Raw genomic sequence first — 13,206 nt, 5'->3', positions numbered from 1 at the left:
GTATCATTCAGGGTATTCAGATGATACGTCCGCATCTTCTCTGAAGGCCTTCCATGTCTTTCATCAGGAGCTTTGGGAGACCTGCCCAAACAGGTGATCATATTCCAGGACAGGTGAAGCATATTCCAGAACAGGTGATCATATTCCAAGACAGGTGAAGCATATTCCAGGACAGGTGAAGCATATTCCAGGACAGGTGATCATATTCCAAGACAGGTGAAGCATATTCCAGGACAGGTGAAGCATATTCCAGAACAGGTGATCATATTCCAAGACAGGTGAAGCATATTCCAGGACAGGTAGAGCATATTCCAAGACAGGTGAAGCATATTCCAGGACAGGTGATCATATTCCAAGACAGGTGAAGCATATTCCAGGACAGGTGAGGCATATTCCAGGACAGGTGAAGCATATTCCAGGACAGGTGAGGCATATTCCAGGACAGTTAGAGCATATTCCAGGACAGGTGAGGCATGTTCCAGGACAGGTAGAGCATATTCCAGGACAGGTGAGGCATATTCCAGGACAGGTGAGGCATATTCCAGGACAGGTGAAGCATATTCCAGGACAGGTGATCATATTCCAAGACAGGTGAAGCATATTCCAGGACAGGTGATCATATTCCAGGACAGGTGAAGCATATTCCAAGACGGGTGAAGCATATTCCAGGACAGGTGAAGCATATTCCAGAACAGGTGATCATATTCCAAGACAGGTGAAGCATATTACAGGACAGGTGAAGCATATTCCAGGACAGGTGAAGCATATTCCAGGACAGGTGAGGCATATTCCAGGACAGGTGAAGCATATTCCAGGATAGGTAGAGCATATTCCATGACAGGTGAAGCATATTCCAGGACAGGTAGAGCATATTCCATGACAGGTGAAGCATATTCCTGGACAGGTGCAGCATATTCCATGACAGGTGAAGCATATTCCTGGACAGGTGCAGCATATTCCAGTACAGGCAGAGCATATTCCAGGACAGGTAAATGTCATATACAGTACCAGTCAAAAGTTTGGACAAACCTACTCATTCAAGGGTTTATCTTTATTTTTACTATATGCCAAGAGTGTGCAAAGCTGTCATCAAGGCAAAGGGTAGCTACTATGAAGAATCTCTGTTTAACACTTTTTTTGTTTACTACATGATTCCACATGTGTTATTTCATAGTTTTGATGTCTTCACTATTATTCTACAATGTAGAAAATAGTAAAAAATAAAGAAAAACTCTGGAATGAGTAGGTGTGTCCAAAACCTTTGACTGGTACTGTATGTGTGGGTCAGAACATCTGAAGACCAACGCTCCTGGCCCTGGGCCCTCTTCAGCATGTATCTGACCTGAGCATCCCATGAGAGGTCATAGGAGAGCTGCAACCCAAAGGAGCTTAAAGGTGTCCACAGGTTCCCCTGCCTCACCGTTCAGGACAACAGGAGGAGGAGTCCATCTGTTTTGAGGCTTCCTGAAGATAATAAACCCTGTCTTTGATTTTCATTGGCTGTGAGGCAGTTTGTCTGATCCCATGCTGTGACTGTTTTCCCACAGAAGCTTGCATCTGGCCTGGTAGAGAGATGTTCAGAAAGGGTCAGATCGTCTACATTTTGGATGGGTTCAACACTAGATGGCATCAGGTTTGTCTAGTGCAGAGAACAAACAGGAGTGGGGCTAGGACTCTGCCTTGGGGGACCCCAGCCTGTACTGACTGTTTGATGCAGTAGCTGCGGATTAAGAGCCAAATGTGCTTTGAAGTGCCTAGTCTTCTTAGAGAGTGTAGAAGTTGTGCATGGTTGATAGTGTCTAAGGCCCGTGTGAAGTACGCTGCTGGAACAGAATTTACCTTTTCACTTTTTACTTGAATTGTCATTAGATCTGGCTTTGGAATTTAGCAGTTTTACCTGTGTCTTGGTTTTGTCTTCGCCCATCGTTTTCCATTTAGCTTTTTCACTTCGGACACTTCATCTGCTCCACCCCGCACCGGTCTGGTAAGGTTTAACGCCTCCTCTCCTACTCAGCCTCCCGACTAAAGCTATTCCCAAGCGGGTGTGACTCCTACTCCTGTTGCCTGCTGCACTGCTGCTTGTATCCCACCTGGCGATCTGTTCACTGTCTGCCCTGGCCTGTCTCCCACTGTCTGGTACAGGTACCCCCGCCACACTCCCCCCCTCTCCCCTGAGCTTTCAACTCATCTGAATTACTATATATATTATTTTCTGATCTTTGGACTAATCTGAATTTTTATGTAGGCTAATTAGCTTATGAGTCATATTATGTGAGCTTTACTCAGAAACACTTTAATTAACTAGCAAAGGCCTGCTATTTATTTATTTTATTCAATTAAATGTGTATAGCCTACTGGACTCATAGAGCGCTACTCTCTCATGTTATTTTGTTGGGGAGAGTGACTCTTTGAACTTACAATAGCTAGTCCCAAGCCATTTTGCTTTTTTCTTGTGCTTTGTGCTGTTTGCTTCGTGACTCCTGTTTGCTTTGTTGACTATGAACTTGCTTGTTTACCCGACAGATAATGTTTGTTTTCCGTCACTCGCGACTCTGACTCTCTATTGGTTACACTATCTTTTGGCCTCCCATCCCATTCTAACCACCTCTCGCTGGCTTTGTATTCATGTCACCTGATGAAATTGCTGTACAGTATGAACTTGTTGCCATCTGATGCACATTCAAATGTCATAGAAAATCAACACTGCAAAGCTCTCGCTGCCCTCTGCCGTGCCCTGATTGTATTACCGCTGATGATATCTGGAAATATACTTGTACACCTTGGCCTGTTGTTTTGGTACAGCCTGGCCCATCTACTGTTGCTATAATACAGCCTGGCCTGTCTACTGTTGCTAGCCCTAAATCTGACTTGTGCTCTGATGATTTCTGCTCTCGTAAAAGCTTGGGTATTCTGATCATTAACACTAGAACTGTGTTACCTAATTGATCAATAGAAAGTGTGGGTTCACAGCTCCAATCCAGATGTGTTAGTAATTACTGAGACATGATTAAGAAAGAGTGTTCTGAACACTGACGTTTACCTTTCTGGTTATAACCTTTGTCTCTCTTTGTTGGCTGCAGCACCGGCCTGTTCCCTACTTGTCCAAAGCTCTCTCCTGGCCCCTGAATGTGTCCTGCTAGGTGACCTAAACTGGGACATGCTTAAACTACCTGACCAAGTCTTAAAACAATGGGACTCCCTAAATCTCTCTCAGATTATTACCAATCCCACAAGGTATGACCCCAAGCACCCAGAAAAGTCTACTCTCCTTGATGTTATCCTCACAAATAATCCTGATAGGTATAAGTCTGGTGTTTTCTGTAATGACCTTCGTGATCACTGTTTTACAGCCTGTGTTCGTAATGGCTGCTCAGTTAAACGACCTGTCCTGATTTGTCATAGATGCTTGCTGAAAAACTTTAATGAGCAAGCCTTCCTTCATGACCCGGACCCTGGAAATTGGTATAGAATCAGCTTGATCCCCCTCTGTCAAAGATTATTTTTTGTCTTTTCAGTGCTATTGTCAACAAGCACGGCCCCATAAAGAAAATGAGAATTAAAAACAGGTTCAGCCCCTGGTTCGATCTGGCAGAGTTACTCCACCTCAATTGCACTATTTGGCGAAAGGCTCTGCACACAAATACTCAGGCTGACTGGCTGTCATTCAGGCATATGAGAAACAAGTATACTCAGGCTGACTGGCTGTCATTCAGGCATATAAGAAACAAGTATACTCAGGCTGACTGGCTGTCATTCAGGCATATGAGAAACAAGTATACTAAAGCTATCCAGAAGGCCAATATTAGTTACTTTAAGGAGCAGTTCTCTCTCTGTGGGTCTAACCCCAAGAAGTTCTAGAAAACGGTTAAAGACCTGGAGAATAAACCCTCCTCCTCACAGCTGCCCATGTCCCTTAATGTTGATGATGTGGTTGTTACTGACAAGGAGCGTATGGCTGAGCTCTTTAATCACCACTTCATTAAGTCAAGATTCCTATTTGACTCAGCCTCGCCCCCTTGCCCGTCAAACACTTCCTTATCTCCCAGCCCTTCTAATGCGACTAGCTCTTCCCTCTTTTTCCACTGTTAAAGACACTTGTGGCTGCTTCGCGTGATGTATTGTTGTCTCTACCTTTTTGACCTTTGTGCTGTTGTCTGTGCCTAACAATGTACCATGTTTGTGCTGCTGCTATGTTGTGTTGCTACCACATGCTGTGTTGCTACCATACTGTTTTGCTACCATGTTGTGCTCTCATGTTGTTGCCATGTTGTGTTGTTGTCTTAGGTCTCTCTTTATGTAGTGTTGTGGTGTCTCTCTTGTTGTGATGTGTCCCACATTTTTATTTTAATCCCAGCCCCCGTCCACGCAGGAGGCCTTTTGCCTCTTTGTACGCCGTCATTGTAAATAATCATTTGTTCTTAATTGACTTGCCTAGGTTAATGTCATAGCGTTGACTATCATCAAAAACGCTTAAGGATTAGCCCTTTTGTTCAATTTTCGCCGAAAACGACATACCCAAATCTAACTGCCTGTAGCTCAGGCCCTGTCGCAAGGATATGCATATTCTTGGTACCATTTGAAAGGACACACTTTGGAGTTTATGGAAATGTGAAAGGAATGTAGTAGAATATAACACAATAGATCTGGTAAAAGATAATACAAAGAAAAAAACAACCGTTCTTTTGTACTTTTTTTGTACCATCATCTTTGAAATGCAAGAAAAAGGCCATAATGTATTATTCCAGCCCAGGTGGAATTTAGATTTTGGCCACTAGATGGCATCAGCGTATGTGCAAAAGTTTTAGACTGATCCAATCACCAATTGCTTTTCTGTTCAAAATGTTGTATCAAGACTGCCCAAATGTGCCTAATTTGTTTATTAACCTTTCACGAGTATCTACCCCGGGTCCGGGGTAAAAATATATTAATTTTTTCACTAACCTTCTCAGAATTCTTCCGATGACACTCCTGTAACATCATATTACAACATACATATACAGTTTGTTCGAAAATGTGCATATTTAGCCACCAAAATCATGGTTAGACAATGACAAAAGTTGCCCAGCTGGTCAGACAATGTCGTGCGCCATATTAGACAGTGATCTAGTCGTATACATAAATACTCATAAACGTGACAAAAAAATATAGGGTGGACAGCGATTGATAGACAATTTAATTCTTAATACAATCGCTGATTTACATTTTTTAAATTATCCTTACTTTTCAATACAGTTTGCGCCAAGCGAAGCTACGTCTAACAAGATGGCGTCATAAGCGATTAACATTTTTCGACAGAAACACGATTTATCATAATAAATTGTTCCTACTTTGAGCTGTTCTTCCATCAGAATCTTGGGCAAAGAATCCTTTCTTGGGTCTAATCGTCTTTTGGTCGAAAGCTGTCCTCTTGCCATGTGGAAATGCCAACTGCGTTCGGCATGAACTGGAAACCTGCCCGGCGCTTCAAAGTGTCTCAGAAATAAATGTCCCAAAATGCGCACTAAACGGATATAAATTGCTATAAAACGGTTTAAATTAACTACCTTATGAAGTTTTTAACTCCTATAACGAGTAAAAACATGACCTGAGAAATATTACTGGCTACACTAATGCTTGGAAAAAGAGCAGGTCGGTGTCCACCGCGCGCCCGACGCATCTGGAAAAGAGTTCCTACCTACAGGTTTTTTTCATTTATAGTGGCTGTGATTGCGCAATCGATACCATTCAAAGCGTCATTACGTAAAGGCATCCAGGGGAAGACGTAAGCAGTGTCCGTATCCTGATAGCGTTCACAGTGGCCTTTAAACTGACTCCAGATCAGGGGCCAAAATGTGTGAAATCTGACTCCATGTCAGGGAAATTGCTGTAGAATGAGTTCTGTTCCACTCAGAGACAAAATTCCAACGCCTATAGAAACTAGAGACTGTTTTCTATCCAATAATAGTAATAATATGCATATTGTACGATAAAGAATTTAGTAGGAAGCCGTTTAATCTGTAATGCAATTATGCTAATGAGAAAACAGCACCCCCTGTAGTCGCAAAAAGTTAATAACTTGTCATGTTCAAAATTCAATATCAGATATGTCTATGTCCTGGGAAATGTTCTTGTTACTTACAACCTCATGCTAATCGCATTAGCCTACGTTAGCTCAACCGTTCCGTGGAAGGGACACACTGATCCCGAAGAAGTTTTCTTTTTTTTTTTTTTTTTTTTTTTTTTTTTTTAGGGGTGGATCAGCTTAGTATTGCGGAAAGAATGTTGCTTCCAATGTAATTGTCTGCATCATTTCCATTCCCCCATATTTTTTTGGGTAAATATATATATCCATACACGTATGCATACATATACACATATATACATACACATACCTATATAGACACACATACTTTTTTAAGGAATATGCCTTTATTATTATTCCCCGCGACCCTACCACCAATCCCCCAATTGGAGTAAACTTATAAACACTTCTGCTTTTACCTTCAATTTCTACATCTTATACCTATCTTACAGACACAGTCCACTTTACAATAGTTCTCTCTTATTTGTTCTTAGTCCTTCCTCTATTTCTGTTGTCCATCCAATTTTATTTCCACTTGTAACTGTGCTATTTCACAAAAGCTCCGCACCTATACACATTTCACAGATCCCGTATGCCCTATATTGTTTATCTTGTTATTAGTCCCACCCTTCAGCACCCAACCCCTCCCATCTATCTTCCAACATCATCCATTTCGGATTTCTATTTGCCATACATTTCTCAACTGTGCTGTGATGCTTCACAAAAGACCTGAACCTTCCTATTCTCATAGCTTCTACAGATTGTAAATTAAAAATAAACATCTTTGCCAAAATAATTATTATATTATTGATTGATTGACTATGGCTTTTCAAATCCCCCAGTATTGCTATCTGTAGCGTTAGTTTTAGGCAAATGTTGCAATTCTTCAGCCATTCCTGGACCTGTGACCAAAATCGAGCTACATATGGACAATACCAAAATAAATGATCTAATGACTCTGCCTCCTCACAACAGAATCTGCAGAGCTGGGAAGATTGTATACCCCATATATATAACATTCTATTAGTTGCAAGAATTTTGTACAGTAATTTATATTGAAAAATTCGAAGTTTTGAATCCGGCGTTGTTTTGCGTATCAATTCATAAACCATGTGCCATGGAATGGGTACATCGAAAATCTCTTCCCAACTATTTTGCAATTTGTATGGCACAGCTGTTAGTTTTTTGGTCCTTAAATGAAATTGGTATATGTTTTTATTTATCACACTTTTCTTTAACCATTTTTGTTCTTTAATACAGGGCCGACATATAAGTTCCTTACTTTTTTCCCCTTCTACTTGCCTCTTCCATTTTTGTGGTAATGCTGCAATTAATTGGTTGTAATTTTGGGTAGAGCAGACTTTTCCATATGTCTGTGTTAGCTGCATGTGTGACATAACTCCACCAGTCCTATTTATGATATCATTCACAAAAATTATACCTTTTTTAAACATTTCTTCGATAAATACAGTTTTTTTATCAATTATTATATTTGAATTTAACCACAATATTTGTTGTACTATTTGTTCCGTCCTTTCAGGTGGATTAAACTGAAATTGCAACCAACTTTCTAAGGCTTGTTTAAAGAATAAGGATATTTTGGAGATCATTTCCTTTTCAAACAACCGAAAGTGAGCAGGTGTAATCTGAATAAAGGGAAAAAGGCCCTTCTTGAACATAGGATGAGACATTCGTACCAGTTTACTAGAGAACCAGTTTGGATTTAAGTATAACTTTTGTATGATCGATGCCTTTAGTGAGAGGTCTAATGCTTTAATATTTAATAATTTCTGCCCTCCGAATTCATATTCGTTATATAAATAGGCCCGTTTAATTTTATCTGGCTTGCCGTTCCAAATAAAATTGAATATTTTTTGTTCATATAATTTAAAAAACAGGTCACTAGGTGTAGGCAAAACCATAAGCAAATAGGTAAACTGTGATATGACTAAAGAGTTAATTAGGGTGATTTTTCCACAAATAGACAGGTATTTTCCTTTCCATGGTAGCAAGATCTTATCTATTTTTGCTAACTTTCTATAAAAATTTATTGGAGTGAGATCATTTCTTTCTTTTGGGATTTTTATACCGAGTATGTCCACATCTCCGTCAGACCATTTAATTGGTAAACTACATGGCAATATAAAATGTGTATTTTTTAGTGATCCAATACGTAATATGGTACATTTATCATAATTTGGTTTTAATCCAGAGAGGATAGCAAAGGTATCTAGATCCTCTATGAGGCCCTGGAGAGACTCTAGTTGTGGTTTTAAAAGAAAACATGAATCATCAGCGTACAATGACACCTTAGTTTTTAAGCCATGGATTTCTAATCCTTTAATATTAATGTTTGATCTAATTTTAACAGCTAACATTTCGATGGCAATAATAAATAGATATGCCGATAGTGGACAACCTTGTTTTACTCCTCTAGATAGTTTAAAACTTTCTGAGATGTAGCCATTATTTACTATTTTACACCTAGGGTACTATACATAATTTTAACCCATTTTATAAGAGATTCCCCAAAATTGAAATATTCTAGGCATTTATATATAAACTCCAGTCGTACTTTATCAAAAGCCTTTTCAAAATCAGCTATGAAAACCAGGCCTGGTGTCCCCGATATCTAATAGTGTTCTATTGTTTCCAGTACTTGCCTTATATTATCTCCAATGTATCGTCCATGTAAAAAACCTGTCTGATTAGGATGAATAATATCTGACAAAACTTTTTTTATTCTATGCGCCAAGCATTTTGCTAGGATTTTTGCATCACAACACTGAAGTGTAAGAGGTCTCCAATTTTTTAATTGGACTGGATCTTTATATATACCACTTGGGTCCTTTTTCAGTAATAACGATATCAGACCTTCTTGTTGTGTGTCTGATAATCTACCATTTATATAGGAGTGGTTAAAACAAGTTAATAATGGTCCTTTGAGTATATCAAAAAACGTTTTTGGGACACACTGATCCCGAAGAAGTTTTAAATGTGAAGACTGTTTATTCATCAAATCAATTCTCTGTCTGTAATTTAATTATGCGATTAAACTAATCATGTAACTTTAATTAACTAGGAAGTCGGAGCACCACGGGAAAATGTTTAAAGAGTTTATATTTCCCGAATATATCTCTTCAGATATTTTCATATCTTATCGATTACAGTCACTTATTAATGTATTATTACATCATCAGTCTCATTACTAAATGTCAGAAACCCTTGGATATCTGCACGAACATGAATCAGCGATATACAAATTGGCTTAATTAATTGATTAACTAACTAACTTAATCAATCAATGAATTACATAAACACACACACATAATATGTCATACAGACATTTGATGGGGGCATGTGTGTGCTCCACACCAGACAGTGCAGGGTAGACTAGATTCTGCAAGTCAACAGGGCCATGAGGCTTGTGCTGCTTTACAGGCTCACGAGTCAGAACGGGTATTCTAAGCTCAGTTTTTTTTTCTTCCTCTACAAGCCTTTGGCTGTCCATTTAAAAAAAGCTGCTGTCAGTTCTTGCGTTGCTCAAACTCAAAATGACCTTTTTAGTGAGCATATTGAAATCTGTGATACTTGGTAATGCTAATACGCAAAGGAAATGTATGTATTCACAGAATGACAAACTATTATAAAACAAGTAAGGCAAATACATTTACACAATGGTCTAAAATTGTATAGACTGAGTCAGTGTTAGTCTTAACCACATGAGATTAGTGGCAACTTAATTGTGGAGAACGAGCTCGTGGTAATGACTGGAGCGGAGTCAGTGGAATGGTATCAAATACATCAAACACATGGTTTCCAGGTGTTTGATGCCATTCCTTTTGCTCTGTTCCGCTCATCATTATGAGCTGTTATGGTCTTAACCAGGACTGGATGGCAACAAGATGGCTCCACGGCCATAGTGAATGTTAACCTGGGCAGCTCGCGACTGGTGTCCGGCTCCTTGAAAGCAGCAGCTCTAAACTTTAGCTCAGTGCGGATGTTGCCTGTAATTCATGGCTTCTGGTTTGGGTATGTACTGTATGTACGGTCACTGTGGGGTCAATGTCATCGATGCACTAATTAATGAATTCGGTGACTGATGTGGTAAACACCTCAATTTTATCGGATGAATCCTGGAACATATTCCAGTCTATTGAGCGTGTTACTGGTACTTCCTGTTTTAGTTTTTGCTTGTACGCAGGAATCAGGAGAATATAGTTATGGTCAGATTTGCCAAAGGGAGGGCGAGGGAGAACCTTTTTTCGAGTTATTCAAGTATAAATGACCAAATTTACCATAGATTACCTTATTAAAATGACAGAATATTCTGGTAAATTTGGTAAATGAGCAGTATCGACAATACCCAAAGACAGTTCTCTGAATAGATGTTTCCCTCTTCCTCCCTCAGTAGGAGACGAGAAGAAGAAGGATGGAGAGATGGAGAATGATTTGAGTGACACAGAAGACATATCAGACATGACAGACTCTCAGAAGACCAACAAGCTGTCAGAGATCTACTCCACCACCATACCCAGTGTGGACTCTGCCATGGAGTCCTGGGATGGATCCGGCATCGACGCCGGCTACGGAAGCCAAGGTAAAGACTAGTGGTAGACATGGTGAAATCTGTGGTAGGGTTATGGTTAGGGCCAGGGTTGAAGCTGGGGTTAGTGGTATACTTATAAATGGTGTTATAACGTAGTCCTGGGATGGCAGAGGAATTTACACTGGCTATGGCAGCCAAGGTGAGACCAGTGGTAGGCCTATACAGGATGTCTATAGGGAGACCAGTCGTAGACCTATACAGGATGTCTATAGGGAGACCAGTAGTAGACCTATACAGGATGTCTATAGGGAGACCAGTAGTAGACCTATACAGGATGTCTATAGGGAGACCAGTGGTAGACCTATACAGGATGTCTATAGGGAGACCAGTGGTAGACCTATACAGGATGTCTATAGGGAGACCAGTGGTAGACCTATACAGGATGTCTATAGGGAGACCAGTAGTTGACCTATACAGGATGTCTATAGGTAGACCAGTAGTAGACCGATACAGGATGTCTATAGGGAGACCAGTGGTAGGCCTATACAGGATGTCTATAGGGAGACCAGTAGTAGACCTATACAGGATGTCTATAGGGAGACCAGTAGTAGACCTATACAGGATGTCTATAGGGAGACCAGTAGTAGACCTATACAGGATGTCTATAGGGAGACCAGTAGTAGACCTATACAGGATGTCTATAGGGAGACCAGTGGTAGAACTATACAGGATGTCTATAGGGAGACCAGTAGTAGACCTATACAGGATGTCTATAGGGAGACCAGTGGTAGACCTATACAGGATGTCTATAGGGAGACCAGTGGTAGACCTATACAGGATGTCTATAGGGAGACCAGTGGTAGAACTATACAGGATGTCTATAGGGAGACCAGTAGTAGACCTATACAGGATGTCTATAGGGAGACCAGTAGTAGACCGATACAGGCTGTCTATAGGGAGACCAGTAGTTGACCTATACAGGATGTCTATAGGGAGACCAGTAGTAGACCGATACAGGATGTCTATAGGGAGACCAGTAGTAGACCGATACAGGATGTCTATAGGGAGACCAGTAGTTGACCTATACAGGATGTCTATAGGGAGACCAGTAGTAGACCGATACAGGATGTCTATAGGGAGACCAGTAGTTGACCTATACAGGATGTCTATAGGGAGACCAGTAGTAGACCGATACAGGATGTCTATAGGGAGACCAGTAGTAGACCTATACAGGATGTCTATAGGGAGACCAGTAGTAGACCTATACAGGATGTCTATAGGGAGACCAGTGGTAGACCTATACAGGATGTCTATAGGGAGACCAGTGGTAGACCTATACAGGATGTCTATAGGGAGACCAGTAGTAGACCTATACAGGATGTCTATAGGGAGACCAGTAGTAGACCTATACAGGATGTCTATAGGGAGACCAGTAGTAGACCTATACAGGATGTCTATAGGGAGACCAGTAGTAGACCTATACAGGATGTCTATAGGGAGACCAGTAGTAGACCTATACAGGATGTCTATAGGGAGACCAGTGGTAGACCTATACAGGATGTCTATAGGGAGACCAGTAGTAGACCTATACAGGATGTCTATAGGGAGACTAGGGCCAGACAACCTCAGCCATGATGCTATCGTCCAGGTTTCCTTTTAAACAGGTTTACAAATAGAAATATAGTTGTTTTATTATACCCTATCCACGTCTTTTTCATTGTCCTTCCATTTGTTGTCTCGTTTGTATAGAGCATGTTGTCTCTCTCTCTTTCTATGTTGTGTCGATCTAACTCTCTATGGCCCATCTCCCTCCCTCCCTCTGCAGGAACCTACATCCACCAGGCAGCAGGCATTGCCCTGCACCCCCATGAGTGGAGGAGTGCCAAGCAAAGGAACAGCCCCCCACCCCCGGCCCGCCGTAGTAAGAACTACCCTTTTAGTGATGGGGGATTCAGTGAAGACGACTGGGACAAACCGTCAGGGTAAGACTCACTGTGGAGACCCCCTGTACGGTTTACATTTTAGGACATCCTCAAGCCTCACATCTCACCCCTCCTTGTATACTATACTCACTATGGACACTGTAAAGTGTGTAGGTGATATGCACATCTCATATAAGCATTCAGGGTAAGACTCACTGTGGACTGAAGACCTCATGGTAGTAGCAGGTCCAACTAGTGTTGGAAATTTCTGGTACGTTTTTCCCAAATTCCTACGTTTACCAGATATCTTGGTTGGAAGATTCCTGGAATCAGGAAGCAATAAGTAGATAATTAACAATCCTCCAACCAGGAGTTCTAGAAAACCTGGGAATTCTTGGAAAACAATGGAAGAACCCGTGACAGTATCCGGTGTTTGCAGGTTGAAACAATGGTAGGCCCCATAACAGTTTCCGGTCTTTCTAGGTTGCTTCAATGAGAAACCCAATGACTTTACCAGTTCTTTGCAGGTAGCAACAATGGAAGGCTGATCACAGTATCCCATATTTGCAGGGTTTTTCTAGATAGTACACAAAGTCCTGTGCAACTCTCATGACAGCACTACCGTTAATAAATTCTGATGAAGGCAGATTGCTGTTGAAACGTTGGTATTTCTG

General features: G+C 40.9%; 1 protein-coding gene across 1 annotated transcript in view; it reads left to right on the top strand.

Annotated features, from left to right (window-relative positions):
* grip2b (glutamate receptor interacting protein 2b) overlaps window positions 1-13,206 on the top strand; it is a gene marked incomplete at its 5' end in the record, with an annotated part of 71,129 nt that overhangs the window by 36,564 nt on the left and 21,359 nt on the right. The window contains 2 exons of the mRNA XM_055869846.1: window positions 10,476-10,661; window positions 12,436-12,592. Of these exons, the coding sequence (XP_055725821.1) occupies window positions 10,476-10,661; window positions 12,436-12,592 (343 nt within the window). The remainder of the gene's footprint in view (window positions 1-10,475; window positions 10,662-12,435; window positions 12,593-13,206) is intronic.

Source organism: Salvelinus fontinalis, chromosome 18, assembly GCF_029448725.1.
Source record: "Salvelinus fontinalis isolate EN_2023a chromosome 18, ASM2944872v1, whole genome shotgun sequence".
Lineage (NCBI taxonomy): Eukaryota > Metazoa > Chordata > Actinopteri > Salmoniformes > Salmonidae > Salvelinus > Salvelinus fontinalis.
Note: the sequence above shows the minus strand (reverse complement) of the source record. Positions and strands in the feature narration are given on the sequence as shown.